At 40.7% G+C, this 20638-nt stretch overlaps 1 protein-coding gene across 1 annotated transcript in view; it reads right to left on the bottom strand.

The window, feature by feature from the left end:
* DIS3L (DIS3 like exosome 3'-5' exoribonuclease) overlaps positions 1-17646 on the bottom strand; it is a 36047-nt gene extending 18401 nt beyond the window's left edge. Inside the window, exons 1-10 of the mRNA XM_029910712.1 lie at positions 17479-17646; positions 14067-14195; positions 12291-12426; positions 9364-9540; positions 8117-8195; positions 7230-7409; positions 5326-5495; positions 3169-3330; positions 2092-2339; positions 940-1032 (exon numbers count right to left, since the gene is read on the bottom strand). Coding sequence (XP_029766572.1) covers positions 940-1032; positions 2092-2339; positions 3169-3330; positions 5326-5495; positions 7230-7409; positions 8117-8195; positions 9364-9540; positions 12291-12426; positions 14067-14195; positions 17479-17522 — 1418 coding nt within the window. The 5' untranslated portion in view covers positions 17523-17646. The remainder of the gene's footprint in view (positions 1-939; positions 1033-2091; positions 2340-3168; positions 3331-5325; positions 5496-7229; positions 7410-8116; positions 8196-9363; positions 9541-12290; positions 12427-14066; positions 14196-17478) is intronic.
* Positions 17647-20638: the final 2992 nt, after the last annotated feature.

The raw sequence follows: 20638 nt of genomic DNA, 5'->3' as shown, positions 1-20638 counted from the left end.
GACACCCTCCAGATAGATTTACATCAAGGCTAGACAGCTATGTGTTGATGGCCCTTGAGGACCCTCCAATCTCACAATGGGCCATAGAAGAAACTCATTCTGCCCAGATCGCCAGTGGCCACCTCCTATGATTCAGCAAACTATGTAAGGACATGGGATATGCTCATGTGACCCTTGACTCCATCTTGGGCCAGTAATTTTCCATGCATATGGCAAAGAGGATGGGCTGTGGGCTTTGCATATGGCAAAGGGTATAAAAGACCTCTGAGACCCCTCCATTTTGCCTCGTTCCTGCTCTAATTCTCTGGACTGTGGATTTACAGCTAAAAGGAGAATCTTGAACTGTGGACCTTCCAACCTTTTGGAAGTTACCAGAGAGACTTCTGCAAGCCAACAATCTGTTCCATCACCGCTACAAACCTGATATTAGGACTTTGCAATCACTTTTGTGTATATGATTCCTTAACCATTTAGAACACTTTTTTTTTTTTTTTTAAATCTTTAGTTAGTTTACTAAGGATTGGCGGATAGCGTGATATTTGGCCCTTGGCTCTGGAATGCCTAAAGGGGACTGTGTTTGGTTCTGGTTAACCAGTGTGGTACTGCAGAAGCTCTTTTGTTACTGGCTTGGTGAACCTAATTATAGACTAAACCACCAGTTTTGGGGGATTGTCTGCCTTATTTCTTGCAGTCTGCCCTGAGTATGGCATTCTCAGTGTGGCCCTTCTAGGCACCTGGCCACAATTCCTTATTAGTTTTACAGAATTAATCTCACTACACATGGGATATTTATATACATGATCCCAAACATGTTAATACTGGATGTTTGTACAAGGGATGTACTCAGGTAGCTGCTGGTAGCAATAATAAAGTTATTTGTGTAAATCCCTCATGCATCAGTAGATCCCTCTTTAGTCATAAATATTACAAAAATCATACCTTTCAACTCTGCTAAGAAGAGAGCATAAGTCAGCACTCAGGATGGAAGGCAGCATATCATAACGACGATCAGCTAAATAATAGGTTGTTGCCCTGAACATAAAACACATTTATTGTACTCTTCACAGGGACACATTCAAGTACATCTCTTAAGCAGTTTGCAACATAAGCACAGCTTCAGCATAAGAAGATACAAATGTCAGCATGATTTCAAAAGGTTAGTTTTACACAATGCACACACGGGCAGTAATGCAATCAAGTTAAATAAACATTCATTTACAAATTATGGGCCCAATCCTGCTTTCCTCACACAACTTCAATCTGGAGTTGTGGGTACACAAGGAATGCAGGGTTAAGGCCTAAACAGTCAGGGAATAAAAGAGATTATTCATAGACTGTACCATGTATCTTCACTGGCTATCAAGTTTACATAAGTCTGCAATTACATAAAGCAATATATTTAATAAAAACTGTTTGAATATTTTAATTTCAAAATAATGGCAAGACTAGAAACGGACTGACATATCTGGCAAATTAAAATCCAGTACATGTCAGTATCCTTCTCAGTCATAAGTTTTCCAGCTGACGATTCTAAGTATCAGAAATTTTACTTGTTGGTTCGGCTATGTGATAGCACAAAAGAGCCTTTCTTATGCTTTTAGTAATGATGTTTATATGTTGGAATTCACGTAAGGGCTGCTTCTTGTGCATCAAATGTTCTGTCTTCTGTAAAGATACAGTCCCTCCAAAAATAAACAAGTATAGCAGCACTGAAACAATACACGACAATTCTATTAATTGCATCAAATAATGAAGTTTACTAAACTTCAAGACTCACTGAGAAAGAGACATTTTATGGATAAAAAAGGAAACAAGGCTGGTCAAAAGGGATTCCTTCCCCCACAATGCTGCTGTCTCCAGAGCAGGCAGCAGGCCACCAGCGGCTTCCACTAAATATTTTTGCAGCAGCTGAGCCTAGTGAACATGACACCTTATCTACCTAGTTTATTTTTAAAAAACTGTTCTTGTAGTCAGTTACTCTTTAGAAAAGCAATAGGCTTCCCACGCTTCTCTTAATATTGTTTAAGACAGCCTCGCTACAAACCTCCTTCCCCAATATGCTTTACACTTTCCATAGTAAATAAAACTTACCTTGCTCTGGCCTCAATGTCAGTGTAAGAATTCACTGCCACAAAATGGGTTACATCTGCAATATGGACACCTAGCTCTAGGTTCCCATTGGCTAATGTTCTAATGGACAGTGCATCATCCACATCTTCACAGCCTTTGGGGTCAATGCTGAACACTAAATGTGTATTCCTCAAGTCTATGCGTTTTAGTTCCTCCTCTGGATTCACCTTCCATGGATTCTCTGAGGTACTGGAAGGCATCTCACACATCTGCACAGAGTATTGGCAATCATAATTTTATAAATTTTCTACATACAGAGGTTACAAACTAGATTTAAAATTCCCTTTTTCTCTTACAGTGCCACAAAATATTGGTATCTATTACTGAATTATAATTTTTCATTCAGGAAACAGACATTTGAAACATGTTCCCTCTTTGTATTCTCCAAGTCTTTCCTTCATGTTTGCCTTAAAGAAAGTAATAATGTCCCATGCTTTAATATGGTAATCTTCCAAGTGACTTTTAGAGACTAATAACTGAGTGATATTACAGATCTGGGAAATATAAATAATGTATCTTGTCTTTTGCATATCTGTTTATAGCACTCCGTTTATAAAAGTATACAATGGACAGAATCAAAACACTTTGATTGGACAGCAGGTCCCTGCTCCTGTTGGAATCAATGGGAATTGTGACACTGACTTCAATAGTAGGACTGGGCTATAAAGGATCATTATTACGAACACCTCATATTAAAGACAGAACTATTTTAAAACTCCATTTAGAATGACTATATTGCAGCAGATTCTCAAACTTTTTCACAGTGTGAAGCACATCTTAACAGAGAGCTTATCTCAAACCACTTTCCCTGTGATTTGCAATTGTATAATATGCTTGGTGCAACGATAGCAATTGCTTAGGTGGAAAAGTAGTCTTAGGAAAGTATCCTGTATTTTCAGAAACTGGAAATAGGTGGGATGACAGATGGTACCATGTGATCAGCTAGCTCTCTTCAAACCATCAGTGGGTTCCTCTCTTTGGGAGACCACAGTTTGGTAAATGGAATATTAAAGAGTACAATTAATAATGAAATCAAACCTGGGCTTCTGAGAAAGGGGCAACAGAAATGCTGTTCTCCACTAGAATAACTGCAGTTTCCCCTTCGAGATCTCCTATCCGTCCTAAAACTCGTACAAAATGTCCATTTGGATACACAGATGTTGACTCCCAGGAATCAATACGCACAATAACTCTACAGTCCTGCAGTAAGACAATAACTCATGTTAGGGCAGCAATGCATTACTGAAAAGCAATCAACGTAAGTGCTAGCTGAGAGACAAATGGGGAAATCCAAAGACACTGGCAATCATAAAATAAATAAAATACGCGCTGAAGGAGACTATACATTTTCCTTATCAAAGACCATTGCTAAGCATTTAATAACAGAATCTGCATCATTAAATTAAAAATCAAGATGCATGTGTGTTACATTCATGCATACCCCAGGCTCTGACATACAATGGGACAGAGAATCAGGAAGCCATAGCACCTCCGCTGCCTCCAGAAGATCTCGGCTGCAGCAGAAGATCTAGGCCATGTTGTTTTTAACTTAAAGTTAGTGCTGTCATTCATACTATCCCACACAATCTTTATACTAGCATACGTGAGTCATAATCTATAAAAAAAAGTCGGAGATCGCTGATAAATTCTTAATTCCATGGTGGAATTAGCATTTGTTATTCAAACTACTAGAATTTACTTCTTGATCATTAAAAAAAAAAAATATTAGCTACTTGAAGCTACTTGTCCCAAAATATATTACAGTCTATAACCAGCAGTCGGAAGGAAGGAGACCCATGTGTTTTAATTCAAGTGTAGTGCATTTGTGGTTAATGCTATAAGTAATAGTTGTATGACAGCATTTCATGTATTCATTATGTCCTCGCTGCTCCTAGACTGCCATGAAAATAAGATGTTGCATCTGCTTCTGAGGACTGACTGAGATTGAGGAGGAAAATTTAAATAAAAGTGGATATAGCAACTATCAAAAACTACATATACCAAAAACACAGACTCTTACCTCATCTCACATGTAGTTATTTTACATTTATTTTACATATAAGATTTTGGGGGCAGTGAGTATTTCTTTTATTTGTCTGCACATCTATAAGCATTGCCCAAATAATACTGCATCTGGGATTCAGTCTGAAAGGACATATGCCAGATGGATTATACTTCCCCCTCCCTTCCTCCCAAGACCCCAAAAGGTTACATGAAACCCAATATTAACAGAAATATTTTCATATAATTTGTTTAAAGTTTACATGAAAATAGATAGCTTGAGATTTAAACATCCCTCTAAAGCAGGGGTCGGCAACGTTCGGCACGCGGCTCGCCAGGGTAAGCACCCTAGCGGGCCGGGCCAGTTTTATTTACCTGCTGACGTGGCAGGTTCGGCCGATCGCGGCCCCCACTGGCCAGCACATCGCTCGTCCGCGCCGCTTCTCGCTGCCCCCATTGGCCCGGGACAGCGAACCGCGGCCAGTGGGGGCCGCGATCGGCCGAACCTGCCGCGTCAGCAGGTAAATAAAACTGGCCCGGCCCGCCAGGGTGCTTACCCTGGCAAGCCGCGTGCCAAACGTTGCCGACCCCTGCTCTAAAGTATTTGCAACCCAAACGTGGCAGCATGTTGTTAATGCACGACAACCAGAAAAAGAAATGCACTAGAAACAAAAAAAAGTTGACTAGTTATTTCAATGGTCAAGCTCAGAGGAATTCACAAAATAAACAGCGTAATACTAAAGAACACTAGATTTAGTATCACAAAGACAACTTTTAAAAAACAAACATGAGTTTTATCTTTAAAGGTCTCTTTAAAATGTATTAAAGACGTAATTCAAACTGGATTTCAGGTAGATACTCATTAGGTTTTACCATGGCATTATCATCCTAAAAGGAAGAATTTGAAAATATGAAGAAACAGTCCAAATTTCATTGCTTAATTGAAGATGCCAAAAGAAAGTGTTGTTTGAATAACTAGTTAATGGCCCAAATTCAGTATTCTGATAAGCTCCCATTAGCATGAAATGAAGCAACCAGTTGTATACACACTTGTGAGCCCAAAATTTGGACTGTTAGTGGCTTAAGTTAATAGTTTTAAATCTTTCACTACCATTGAAATCATTATATTAAAACAAATGACACCTACGCTATCATATTGGCATACACAATGCAGAAACAGCAATCATTATTTACCTGTAGTGCCTCAGCCTGCTGTGTGCTGATCCTGATTTTAGGAATTCTGTAATCCCAAGGTGTAACAAGGATTTTCTGGGCATTTTTACCCTGAGACTGACTCTCTTCTTTGGATGGAAAAGTGACCACATAATCTCGCCAGTTCTTCTGGATGATTCCAACAACTCTACCTTTGAAAGAGTGGTAACGTTGGCTAGACATCAAATGGTTAGGCCAGTGGTGCCCAAACTTTTCCTGTTGTGCCCCGCCACCGTTACCAGTAACGGAATCTACCTGTGCCCCTGCTCCATTACTGCACAGCCAAGGCTTCCTCAGCAGAGGTGGAGCTGAGGGAAGAACTGGGGATGGAGCAGGAGCTGGGGCTGGAGATGGAGCTGACCTGGGGGTGGAAAGGGAATGAGGGCAGAGCTGTGGCTGGAGCTGGGCTGGGGGGCAGAACAGAGCTACGGCTGGAGGCGGGGGCTCCCTTCCTGCCCACTATGGGGGTTGGCCTGGGCCCTGCTGTGCCCCTCTAGCGGGTGTGGGTGCGCCCCCCAGTTTGGGGACCACTTGATTAGGCAGAAATAGTAAAGTAAGTATGTAGGAGGTTTGGTGGATTCATCACTGTGCAGTATGAACTTGTGCATCCACAAGCTAATACTAGGATTGCTAACAAGATCTGTTTTGCAGTCAGTGGGAGCTGTACTTTGACCACATTAAATTGTATATAATAAGTTCTCTGAAAAATCAGGTCCTAAGTGTCTCAAATTGGGCACCCAAAATTAATGAATAGCTTTGACTAGGGCTGTTGATTAATCGCAGTTAACTCACGCGATTAACTCAAAAAAATTAATCGCGATTAATCGCACTGTTAAACAATCGAAAACCAATTGAAATTTATTAAATATTTGTGGATGTTTTTCTACATTTTCAAATATATTGATTTCTATTACAACACAGAATACAAAGTGTACAGTGCTCACTTTATATTATTATTTTTATTACAAATATTTGCACTGTAAAAATGATAAATAAAAGAAATAGTATTTTTCAATTCACCTCATACAAGTACTGTAGTGCAATCTCTTTATCGAAAGAGCAACTTACATATGTAGATTTTTGTTGTTGTTACATAACTGCACTCAAAAACAAAACAATGTAAAACTTTAGAGGCTACAAGTCCACTCAGTCCTACTTCTTGTTCAGCTAATCGCTAAGACAAACAAGTTTGTTTACATTTACGGGAGATAATGCTGCCTGCTTCTTATTTACAATGTCGCCTGAAAGTGAGAACAGGCGTTCGTTTGAATAGACTGCAGTAAATAAGGCATAAAGCCACACATTGAACAATGTGAAAACAATACAGAACAGCTGTTTATTTAATGAGCACTGTCCATTCGGTGCACTGAAAGAGGGGCCTGTGGAAAAAAATATACCTCTACCCCGATATAATGCGACACGATATAACATGAATTCGGATAGAATGCAGTAAAGCAGCGCTCCGGGGGGTGGGATGGGGGGGTTACGCACTCCGGCAGATCGATATAACGCGGTTTCACCTATAACGCAGTAAGATTTTTTGGCTCCCGAGGACAGTGTTATATCGGGGTAGAGGTGTAGTATGTGATCGTGTATCATAATGTACATGTACAAGGAGGCTGATTAAAGGGTGCACAGACCACCTTAATTCTGCCATTTCCTAACTTCAGAGTGCTTGACTTTGCAACTTGAATAATGTTTTTGTTTGTAGTTGTGTGTGTAATATATAATCAATCAATCTTGTTTATTAGTATGGTATCCCTTTCCATGATTAAACATGGAAATTTGGGAAAGGGGGCAGTTTGCGTAACCGCAAGCACAATGCAGTCCCATAAATTGAGGAAGGCAAATACTTTCAACCTTCTTTGCACTGTTGTCTACTTTACCTGTGGGCATAGGTTCACTGGAGGTGTCACCTGGTGCCTTTTCTTCAGTATCATTCTCACAAAGGGAAGCAGTTCTTCCTTTCCATTCATGCTGGAGTAACAACTCTACAGCTACTACATCACCATGGATTGCACGGTTCCGAGCTTTGGTACCATGAATAAGTATATCACTTTGAAGATCTAGGTTTAAAATAATAATAAAATAGACTATACATTCCTGAAAATTCACACCACTGCTCCGCTGGCTATTTTTTGTTGAAACAATAATTTGCAGTAATTTGGCAGTTCTTATATGACTGCTCTCAAAGAAGATTGTTGGCAAGTACCAATGCTACATTGTCAGGCCGAATCTTTCTCTTAGTTTTTTAAAAAGCTATTAAGCAGTTGGTATTTGGAGTCTTGGATAAAACAATCAGATTGTCATCAGCTCACAATGACCAATGCCCTTTTCCTGCAAACATTTGTGCACATACTTAACTTTAATCATGTGAGTCGTCTACCTGAAGACAAAGCTAAGCACATGCATAAGTGTTTGCCCAACTATGGGGCATCAGGGTTGGTCCAAACCATTCAGCAGGACAGACTGAGCCATAATCCATTAAACTGTACAGTGTGGGAGAAGGGGAGGCTGAAATACAGATTATTGTTTAAAGGGGATACATGTGGAGCAGTTTTCAGAGTCCTTCTCAGCACATGGAGAAAACCTGAGCAACCCAATTTCTCGCATTCTCTCTCCCACTGTCCTACTGACCGAGGAGTTTGCATGGCTTCTTGTAGAGAGCCTGGAACCGTTGTTCCTGAGTAAGCTGGAAGGAGTCACCAGAAGGTGGCATGGAACACACTCAAACTAATCTTTAAATATAGCATTTTATTAGAAATATTTTCACCTGTTTCTTTACCACTGGCTCCTTGAAGTCGAACAAAAGCTTCCATTTGTGCTCTGTGCTTATTGACATTCAGGACACCCTAAAATAAAGTAACAGTCACTAACCAATACATGCAACTACAGGGAGGAAAAATCTTCACACCTCAAAATGACCAACTTTATAAAAATCCATTTAAAAATGTTTCCTAATCATTTTCATAGGAAATTTAGAACAAGACTGTTTCTCCTTGTGGGGAGCATACTTCATAGAATAGAGTTGAAATACTGAATTCTTGAAAGAGCCAAGCATTCTTTCTAGATGCTTTTTATTTAATGTAGTGCTGATGAAATCTCTGAAGACTACTACAGCTCTCTTTTTATCCACAGACTAGGCAGACTACAAGCAGAGTCAGTGCAAACTTACATACATGGCACTGCCCCATCTTGACTCAGAGGTACCATCTCAGAGGCAAAAAATTCAGTCTGTCTATTCTATTCTTGCCTTTCTGCTGAGGTTGCCAATAAAGGTACCAGGTTACTGCCTCTTATGGTGGTTTTTTATTTTTCATGACATGGACATGTATCCACTAACAGCTGAACATAAGCCAATGAATAGCCATAAACTGGTATAGAATTCTGATTACTAATGACCTGAACTGGATTCAAACGGACAACCGAAAGGTGAGAGGTTCTATATCTTCACATTTTATTTGTATTTTTTAAAAAATAGATGTGTTGCTTCTAAACACAGTATCTACTTTCCCAACTGATGTGTGAATCATGTGGTAACACAATGATCTTTAAAGGCCAGTTGAAGATTAGCACCAACAGACTTCCATCAAATCCTTTTCCATGAAAGCCAGAAATTGAAGAAAAAAATTGGGGAATCCACAGGACTCTCATCTGATGAACTTTTTCATTTTATTTGAGAAGAAGGGGAAAGGAACAAAAAGATTCTCAAAGTTTACTTGTTATCCACCTCATACTCCCTCTTTGCTCATTACACTCCTTTCAATCCCTTCTCTCACTGTTACCTCTCTGTTTTCTTTCATGTTACTTCTATTCTGGGAACAGTTTTCCATTTTTTTTAGCCCACCCCCTCACCACACTGCTTTTCTTGAAGCCTTATAATACATGTTCCCTCGCCAATGCATTCTCCCAACCTTCTGCATTTAATGTTATTTCATATATCAGTTTTCTGAGTTTGACTATAAATTCCTTGGCGCAGGGCCTCATCTTTCTTTGTATGCTCTATAAATCATAGATTACCTGTATATATCGTCCAGATTTGATCCCAGCCTCTAATACTTCCATAGGAAGATGTTCAGGGTATTCCTTCCCTTTGTTTTCTTGGCTTTCACACTCTCGTTCACGCCGAGATTGAAGTATAGAATCGCAGAGTTCATGGACAGCTTTTAAGTCAGGCCAAAAATTATCCAAGTAATTCTGTATATACACATTATAAACAGAGCACAAAAGATTTTAAATAGAGATCTATGGTTCTATTCACAACAGAATTCTGTGCAGACTCTACAGTTGTGGTGCTGGTGGTCAGTATCCTAAATACCACAAACCCATTTCTCCATTCATTCATATCTCTAGAGAAGAATAGTGTAGTACCCCACTAAATCACTTTGCTACCATAAATACCGTAGAAGGGTTTTTTATCATTTAGTTTCAGATAACATTTTAATTATAAAAATGAAATAACTTTTTGAAAGATCTAATTCAAAGTAGGGCTGTAAAGCAATTAAAATTAATCACAATTAATCGCGCTGTTAAACAATAATAGAATACCATTTATTTAAATATTTTTGGATTTTTTTACGTTTTCAGATATATTGATTTAAATTACAAACACAGACTACAAAGTGTACAGGGCTCACTTTATATTTATTTTTATTACAAATATTTGCACTGTAAAAACAAAATAAATAGTATTTTTCACCTAATAAGAAGTACTGTAGTGCAATCTCTTTATCATGAAAGTTGAACTTACAAATGTAGAATTATGTACAAAAATACTGCATTCAAAAATAAAACAATGTAAAACTTTAGAGCCTACAACTCCACTCAGTAACTACTTCAGCCAGTTGCTCAGACAAACAAGGTTGGTTACAATTTGCAGGAGATAATGCAGCCCGCTTCTTGTTTACAATGTCACCGGAAAGTGAGAACAAGTGTTCGCATGGCACTGTTGTAGCTGGCGTCACAAGATATTTACATGCCAGATGCACTAAAGATTCATATGTCCCTTCATGCTTCAACCACCATTCCAGAAGACATGCATCCATGCTGATGACGGGTTCTGCTCGATAATGATCCAAAGCAGTGCGGACTGACACATGTTCATTTTCATCATCTGAGTCAGCTCCATCAGCAGAAGGTTGATTTTCTTTTTTGGTGGTTTGGGTTCTGTAGTTTCCGCATCACAGTTCTGCTCTTTTAAGACTCCTGAAAGCATGTTCCATCCTCATCCCTCTCAGATTCTAGAAGACACTTCAGATTCTTAAACCTTGGGTTGAGTCCTATAGGTATCTTTAAAAAATTCACATTGGTATTTTCTTTGCATTTTGTCAAATTTACAGTGAAAGTGTTCTTAAAACAAACAACATGTGCTGGGTCATTATCCAAGACTGCTATAATATGAAATATATGGCAGAATGCCGGTAAAACAGAGCAGAAGACATACAATTCTCCTCCAAGGAGTTCAGTCACAATTTAATTAATGCATTATTTTTTTTTAAACGGGCGTCATCAGCATGGAAGCATGTCCTCTGGAACGGTGGCCGAAGCATGAAGAGGGATATGAATCTTTAGCACATCTGGCACATAAATATCTTGCGACGCTGGCTACAACAGTGCCATGCGAAAGCCTGTTCTCACTTTCAGGTGACATTGTAATTAACAGGTGGGCAGCATTATCGCCCATAAATGTAAACAAACTTGTTTCTCTTAGCAACTGGCTGAACAAGAAGTAGGACTGAGTAGATTTGTAGGCTCTAAAGTTTTACATTTTTTTGTTTTTGAGTGCAGTTATGTAACAAAAAAAGTCTACATTTGTAGATGCACTTTCATGATAAAGAGCTCACACTGCAGTACTTGTATGAGGTGAACTGAAAATTACTATTCCTTTTATCATTTTTACAGTGCAAATATTTGTAATAAAAAATAATATAAAGTGAGCACTGTACATTTTGTATTCTGTGTTGTAATTGAAATCAATATATTTCAAAATGTAGAAAAACATCCCAAAATATTTAATAAATTTCAATTGGTATTTTATGGTTTAAAAGTGTGATTAAAACTGGGATTAACCGCGATTAATTTTTTTGAGTTAATCGCGTGAGTTAACTGCGATTAATTGACAGCCCTAATTTAAAGTAAATTAGATTTAGTTAAAGTTACTTCATTTTTAATAATCTAAGATGCTGTTTAAAACAAAGTGGGTGTTTTGTTGGTTTGTTTAAATGTTATTGTTAGCCTGACAACATCCCTTTCATCACCTATAGTATTTTCACTACTAAGTCATGAGACTGAATACAAGCCAGGTTGGTAGTAATCAGAAGTGGTTTACACTTAGAAGATATTTGGTGGTTTACATAAGTGAACTGGTGAAGTTTCAGTTTGGTTACTAATAAAAGAGTGTCCACGTAACAATTGGCATCAACTGTCCTCCTCCCCACACACACATACACACTGGCAGTCTCAAAACAGAGGCCAGTAACCGAATGGATCATGGAGACTGAACTACCTTCCCATTACTACAGACAGTCCCAACTACTCAAGGCTGAGGCTCACTGGCAGAACAATGAAGATGAATCTTATGCTGTGCTGCCTGCGCAGTACCTGCACTGTAGACTTCAGTCTATCATCATTCACTAACATAAAATTTAACAAAAACTGGAAAAAAGACGAAAGGCCCCCAAAGCATCTGAGCATGAGCAAGGAACAGCCTGCACTTTCTGCATCTGCTGTTTTCTTCCAGACCTCCTCCATTTTATCTACCTCTATCTGTTCTGATGTATTCCTAGTATTCAAATCCTTGCTTTCATTTATGTAAATGAGGTAAAAGTCAGTAGTGTAGTATTTTTACATGCAATCTTTGAGATGGCTTAACATACTCATTATATGTTATAGTCCTTAATTTAATGTTGCACAAAGGCAACTTTCTTCTATTTCTTTTAACACGTTACCTTGAATGAAATCACAAACACTCCTTCCGTTTCACCTCCATATTCTCTGATAGCATCTTCATCTTCTGTTACCATAACAACCGGCAGCTGACCCAAGCAGTGATTATAATACCATACTGCTGCATTGTAAATACTCCTAGAAAAGTACAGTTCACACTAACATGTCTATCACATCGCATCTGTTACGTTTAAGACATTTTCTAGGGGCTACATATCAGTGATTACATTTCTAACATGCATTCTCTGAGATCTGGAAATCAGGTTAGCATACAGCCAACATATTAGTCAAAATTATGGGTGCTCTATGAGAGAAAAATAGCACAGGGAGCCTCATTCTTTCCCTAAAACACATCCACATGGGACCCAGCTATGACAAAGACCTAGCGCACCTTTGAGTGCGAGGTTGTAAAACAAGTTGGAATGTAGCCATTTTTCTAACATTCTGGCACCTACAATAATGTCTGGCAGCAGGCATTGGTGGGAATATACGTCATTACTTTCCAAAGCAGGTGTAAAAAGTCTAGCCAGAGCTGCTCTTCTGTATGTGAGAAGTTTTAGGCACAGTGCCTAAGAACACCATATCTTGGCCACAACAGGTCTGCACACCCTAAATCCTCAAGTACCTCAGAGAGAAGTAAGCAAGTTCCTCCCAATCCATCTTTCACTGAAGTCAATGAGAGTCTATGGTTTAGGTCAGTGTTTCCCAAACTTGGGACGCCGCTTGTGTAGGGAAAGCCCCTGGCGGGCCAGGCTGGTTTGTTTACCTGCCGCGTCCGCAGGTTTGGCCTATCGCGGCTCCCACTGGCCGTGGTTCACTGCTCCAGGCTAATGGGAGCTGCTGGAAGCGGCGTGGGCCACGGTTCACTGCTCCAGGCCAACGGGAGCTGCTGGAAGTGGCAGCCAGTATGTCCCTAGGCCCGCGCCGCTTCCAGCAGCTCCCATTGGCCTGGAGCAGCGAACAATGGCCAGTGGGAGCCGCGATCGGCCGAACCTGCGGACACAGCAGGTAAACAAACCGTCCCGCCAAGGGCCTTCCCTACACAAGCAGCGTCCCAAGTTTGGGAAACACTGGTTTAGGTAATGTATCTTAAATTAATGGATCGATTTATTTTTAAAAGGCTCAGGCCCCCTTATCCCCTAAAAAATTCAAAATGCATATACATTACAATTGCAAGTGCAAGTCAAGTAATTGTGTGAACAAATGCTGCTTTGACCATGCAAATAGAATGCAAGCTGAATATGTAAATACTGTACAAGCATGAAAGTCAAGCCTGTTGCTGCATGCATTTTCTGCATGAAAGTAAGCATCAAAGTTTTGGAAGTTTGGCTTACTGTGTTCCAGAAGACTATTGTGATAAGAATATTAAAAGTTATTTCCATTATAGACACAGTGCTGTCCTGCTGTTCAGAAAGGGCCTACAACTACTCTGCCTGAACATTCCTATAAAACTGTGTTCTACCTTCTACAATTAAAGATCTCTTCAGAACCCATCTTTGAATTTACCTCAGTTCACTTTATTTTTATCTACTTATTACAAACTTATGATTTACATAAAAATAGAGGTAAATATATTTTTTAAAAAATTTAATGCATTCTTAATCACAAAAGGATACCCTAGGACTTCAAATGCTGTATATTACCTTATGGCCAGGTAGTCTGACAGCTTTATGTCTTACATGTCTAGATGCTAGGGCATTGGATATGAACGGTCTATACAGTCATGCCTTTTTTGTTCAATGCAACATTGAATACCTCCATTATTAGTTAAAACATACCTGGTCTGCCATTTCTCCATTGATTCTCCTCTCTCTCTTGGCAAATAACAATACTGCTGGAATTCATTAGCAAACAGAATACAGTCATGACGGGCATCCTTCACTAGATTTCGCAGTTTGTTGTACTGTCTGGAATATAAACAAGACAAACGTACACTGTGCCACCTTTTTAATAATGCTGTTTCAACTCTAGTTAAAGATTTAGGGGAAAAAATGAAGGAAAATTACAACAATTAGTTTTAACACTATAAAGCTGAATCCTGATCCCAGTATAGTTGATGGAAGTCTTGCTACTGACTTTAACGGGAAAAGGATTTGACCTTTGTAGAGCAAAATGAACAGTTACTAATACAGTATGTATACACCAAACATTTTTAAAAATACTTTGCTGTTTCAATACAGTATTTTCAGAGTAAGCTATAGGCTAGGCCAGTGAGTTGCGAATCAGGACACCAACGCTTTACCCAGCCTCTACCACCAAAGCATTACGTGACATCAGACAAGCCTCAGCCTCTCTATGCCTCAGTTTCCCCCTTTGTAAAATGGGGATCATACCACTTTTCAAAGTCAGATTGTGAGGCTTAATTCATTAATGAGACTGCTGGGTTACAAGTCAGTTTAGACAACCTCTTACCTCTGTAACCCACAGTGTGACTCCCTGTCCCCTCCCTGTGGCTGGACCAAACAGAGGTTTATGAGTCTGCTAAAGCCTTTGAGCTAACTGACCTGGATCTTTTAGCTTAGGCAGTAGAGCAGGGGTGGGCAAACTTTTTGGCCTGAGGGCCACATTGGGGTTGCAAAACTGTATGGAGGGCCGGGTAAGGAAAGCTGTGCCTCCCCAAACAGCCTGGCCCCCGCCCCCTCAGAACCCCCAACCCATCCAACCCCCCCGCTCCTTGTCCCCCCTGACCGCCCCCTCCCGGGACACCCCCCCCCCCAACTGCCCCTCTGGGGCCCCACCCCCTATCCAACCCTCCCTGACCCCTATCCACTCCCACCCCCTGACTGCCCCCCAGGACTCCCTGCCCCTTATCCAAACTCCCCCGCTTCCCGTCCCCTTACCATGCCGCTCAGAGTGGTAGGACTAGCAGCTGCGTTGCCCGGAGCCAGCAGTGCTACCCGCACGGTGGCACAGCTGCAGGGCAGGGGCCGGGGGCTAGCCTCCCCAGCCATGAGCTCAAGGACCAGGCAGGACGGTCCCATGGGCCGGATGTGGCCTGCGGGCCTTAGTTTGTCCACCTCTGCAGTAGAGGCTCTTGCTTTTAATCCAGAGGTCTAAAATCAATCCCTGCCACCCACAATTCATCCAGGCCACCATGTTGCAGTAATAAATACTTGATATAATTCTTAAAGTCTAATTTACCTTTCAATATTTGTGTTTACCTTTTGCATTTCACTCTTTGGCACAACAAATACAGACCAGTTAGTTTCATTTTGTTAAATGTGTATTTCAGGCTTCTATTTATAATCTTGTTTAAATAAACCCCCCATGTCCTAAAATTCAGGCCTAAACTCTTCTGAAAGTGCCTCTGTCTTCAGCCTCTTTTTCATTCATAAAGTTAAGCACACTCCTTTTGTTTCAAAGTTTGCCTGAAGACAGATAATATGGCAGCTTTTTTTGTGTGTGTTAATTTTTTTAAATGGTGATTTATAAAGAAAATGATGATAGTTTTTAATAAAACTACAGTTTACATTAAAGTTAACAGTTTAGATTGGAATATCAGTGGGATGTGGACACTGTCCTATTTGTATGTAAAGTGCTCTGCATGTTTAGGTTGTTGTTTGAATAATAATGAAAAAAAATTCCTCTAAAATATTTGATTTCTATAAACAAAGTGTTTTTTTCCTACAGGTCTGATATTTAATCCTTTCCCCGAATATAAGGCGTCATAATACCATGAAAATAGTAAGTTTATATTTCTGTTCAAGGAAAATATCTAAAATTTTGTCAGAAATTGGTAAGAAGCCCTGAAAACCTCTAATTGCTATCCATTACTTCAAAATGTTCAATAAAATTAAGCATAATTATTATTAGAAAACTGTTTACAAGACAAGTAATTAAAACAATGGAAAAACTGCTGATTTGAATTTTAGTCAGGAGTTACTCAGCAGATGCTTTGCCTCCAGAGATCCAATGAACTCACATTTCCAGTGCATATATTTTAACATTTCAATAAGATTTATATGTTGCGTAGAAGCACATCAGGCCTCATCATGTAAAAATGGAACAAGATTAAGATGTTCTTAGAGGACATACACTTCAAGACATAAGGTCAAATATTATGCCATAAAATATTGCTAATATATGCCCCAAATGCTGTGGCACACCACTCACAAGAAAACAAGCATAGCCAGGGAAATGTTCCAGGGCTAAAAAGGCAAATAGTGGGATAACCGGAAGTATTTTGCTTACAACCACTCAGGGATTAGAAATATTTCCATTAAGCATGCTTAAAATCTAACCTTTGAAATATTCACAGGTAATATTCCTACGACCAACTTCAGCTAGAGAAACCTTGATTAATTTTTGGGTATTAACTTGCATAGTTTCTGCAGTATACTACTATTAACCTTTGCATATCCAAGAAATATATTTTAGTGACCAAAAATTGAAATTGATTATATAATACTTAGCATTTAGATTTTCTTTTAAAGATGAAAGAGTGTAACAGTAGCAACAAAATATGTCTGAGTCAAGTAATTTTCTAACTACACCGCTACCCCGATATAACACTGTCCTCGGGAGCCAAAAAATCTTACCGCGTTATAGGTGAAACCGTGTTATATCGAACTTGCTTTGATCCGCCGGAGTGCGCAGCCCACCTCCCCCCCGGAGCACTGCTTTACCGTGTTATATCCGAATTCGTGTTATATCGGGTAGTGTTATATCGGGGTAGAAGTGTATTTCAGAAACAGATTAGCCAGAAAAAATCTACAGTTTGATCTATTTATAGTATTTTTTATAGTACATTTTTATAGTAACATAAAAGAAATACACAGTACAAAACACAAAAGTAAGCCATGTACAACACTTTTATACATATAAAATGTATACAATTATATTACTTTACAGTTATGTATTTTTAGAATGCAAAATGCAAAAACTGCAGTCACACAGCCTTTTGCTTCTACTAAGAAGGCATCTGATTGCTGAATAATATGCAAGTTGTACTATTGCTCTTATCCTGTGAAAGAGGAACAGAAAATGATGCTTCTGAATATCCAACTAATCACAATTTCTCCCCCCCAACAATTACATTATAAAGTTTTTTGAGGGATTTTTAAACATTAGAAATAATCAGTGTCTTGGTGAGCTCAGGTTTCCATACTTAAATACTTCTACATTTTTCCATGTCAATTCCTACAAATTTTACAAGTCTAAAGAAGTAGTAAATTATTATGGCATAGATACCTGCGACCCCTTTGATGCTGCACAGCTTGACATGCTGTTTGCATGAAGATAATACCCTTCAGCTCTGGAAACTCAAGAATCTCAAGGTAATCTTGAACAATCTTCCAGTCAGGGATAACATAATGAGTCACATCATCTGACAACAATTTCCCATCTAAAATACAATTCAAAGTTTAAAAGTTTAAACATCATTTTCAATTGTGGTTTATTAATAATGCCCCCATGCCAGGAAATCCTAGTTCACAGATTCTTAGATTATAAGGCCAAAAGGGACTACGGTGTTATCTAGTCTAACCTCCTGCATAACACAGGCCACAGAACTTCCCTGAAGGGCAGAATAAAATCATATTACTCCTTAACTCTCTTATACAATATTTTTCTAATGAATAAAATAAAATGTGACGACATATGATACAGCCTTCTCAAACTTTACTATCTGTGATTGAGGTCATAAGGGCTCTCCATCGATGGAACAATCTGGTGAAAATTCGATTAAAAAATTAAAGTGAGCAAAAATATGATTTCATTACAAAATATATCACTTAAAGTGCAGACGACAGATCAATTTTCTCTACTTTCACATGAAAAGATTTTTTTTTTAAGTATTTAAAACAAAAACTCTTGTGATTTATTCCAGGTGTGGGGGGGAAGAGGAAGAGGTACAAGTACTTCCTACCACTGCTTCCACAGATTTCATGATTTGGTAATACTCACTTACTACCAGAGAGTTCTTTACCCATATTTCTATATACAATATTCCACAAATGTACATGCTTGGAGAGAAAAGATTTCTGTAACAGGAAAGGTTTCAGAGCTAAAAATATCACTATTGTTTACCCTAAAGAAAGACGATACACCAGGGGTAGGCACCTATGGCACGTGCGCCCAAGGCGGCACGCGAGCTGATTTTCAGTGGCACTCACACTGCCCGGGTCCTGGTCACCGTTCTGGGGGGCTCTGCATTTTATTTGAATTTTAAATGAAGCTTCTTAAACATTTTAAAAACCTTATTTACTTTTCATACAACAATAGTTTAGTTATATATTATAGACTTAGAGAAAGAGACCTTCTAAAAATGTTAAAATGTATTATTGGCACACGAAACCTTAAATTAGAGTGAATAAATGAAGACTCGGCACACCACTTCTGAAAGGTTGCCGACCCCTGCGATACCCACATTCTGCTGGGCCTAGCTCTCTAAAACTTCCTGAGAAATCCTTCATGGCAGAAATAAATTGGAAAATGTTCCTCAACATTGTTTTAATTTTATTTAGCATTCCCGGGTTGTCGGAGAGCAAATAATGTTTTCTTATGATCAGCTATATTTTTTTCTCTGTCTATCCATTTGTTCCTAATGCCATTATTAACATGGGATTGCAGCATTTACAGCAAGCATCGGTCGACTATATTTAAACTGCACATATCCTGACAAATTGACTGACTTTCTCAGGTTTCCTAAGAACTGATACAATGCAACTAGTCTCATTAACAATTATATTTATAACCTGTGAACTCAGTTTTCCCCCTTCTACTATTTTATCTGTTGTTGTACAGCTCCCCCAAAAGCTTTGGCTGGGGAAAACTAAGCTTCATTATTAGTGCCTCCAAGTCCTCCTGTACATGCCTGTGACCGCCAAACCCTACACCTACTGTCTTCTAACCTCTACCCCATCTCCTCTATCAGTGCCTAATATCAACATACCACCAGACCCCTCAACCAGCCACTAGTGCCTTTATCTGCACCCCCGACTCCAGTGTCTTTTACACATGGTGCCACCCCATCCACTACAGTAGAACCTCAGAGTTACGAACCCCAGAGTTATGAAATAACCGGTCAAGCACACACCTCATTGGGAACCACACAATCAGGCAGCAGCAGAGAGAGACACGCACACACAGAAGCAAGTACAACATAATAAAGGGAAAGTTTAAAACATTTTTTCCAAGGTAAGGAAACTTTCTGTGCCCATTTCATTTAAATTAAGATGGTTAAAAGGCACATTTTCTTCTGCATAGTAAAGGTTCAACGCTGTATTAAACCAATGTTTAACTGGAAACGGTTGAAAGAACCACCATAACATTTTGTTCAGAGTTAGGAACATTTCAGAATTACGAACAAACCTCCATTCCCAAGGGGTCCATAACTCTGAAGTTCTACAGTAGCACTAGACCATGGTGTCTCCTTCTGCACCCTACACCGGCTGCATCCCCTCTTTTACCCTCTACACCCGGTGCCTGCGACCCATTTCCACTGGCTTCCTGAGTGACCCCCCTCTGTACCCTACTTCTGGGGATCCTTAAACCTGGTGCCAGCAGCCTCCACAAGCCCCTAAAATCCACCCTCCCCCATTCTCCCCCAGCCCTGCTGCCCTCCTATGCCCCCACCACCATAGTCCTTATGCCCCCAGCCTCTCATGCCCTCTACGCCTGGTGCCCCCCTCTGTCTCCCAGACCCCTCAGGCCCCCACAGCCCCCATGCCCCTTACTCCTCCTACCCTCCCGGCCGCCTATCCCCCCAGCACCATCGTCCTTGTGCTCTTACCCTCCCTCCACTAGCCCCTGCTGCCCTCCCCCGCGACTTCACTAACCCCCCCCGGCCCGCAGCCGCCCCGGGCCCCCCTCCCCGCGCGGGCAGGCGGCCTGGCCCAGGGCGCTGCGGCGGGGCCCGCCGGGGCCCGGGAGTGCTCCCGCACGATGCGCACCGAGCGGCCCTGCAGGCCCCGCAGCTGCAGCACCTTCTCCGTGCGCTGCATCGGGCACACCGGCGGGAGGCGCGGGCCGCTCGGGCAGGCCCGTCAGCGCCCGCGCCCGGCTGGGAAGGGAGGCGGCGCCGCGCGACTGCACAACGCCGGCCTCCGCCGACAGGGAGGAGCCTGCCTCGGAGGGCGGGCGGAGAGCCGCAGGGAGGGGGGGATGGGAGGGAACGGGCGCTGGGGCAGCTGGCGCTGAGGAGGGGCAGGGATGGTGCTGGGGGAGGATAGGGATGGCGCTGAGGGAGGTAGGGATGGTGCTGTGGGGAGGATAGGGCTGGTGCTGAGGGAGATGGCACTGCGGGGATAGGGATGGTGCTGGGGGAGATGATGCTGAGGGGATAGGGATGGTGCTGGGGGAGGTGGCACTGAGGGAGGTAGGGACGGTGCTGTGGGGAGGATAGGGCTGG

Source organism: Terrapene carolina, unplaced genomic scaffold (genome assembly GCF_002925995.2).
Source record: "Terrapene carolina triunguis isolate 2854851 unplaced genomic scaffold, T_m_triunguis-2.0 Scaffold67, whole genome shotgun sequence".
Taxonomy (NCBI): domain Eukaryota; kingdom Metazoa; phylum Chordata; order Testudines; family Emydidae; genus Terrapene; species Terrapene triunguis.
Note: the sequence above shows the minus strand (reverse complement) of the source record. Positions and strands in the feature narration are given on the sequence as shown.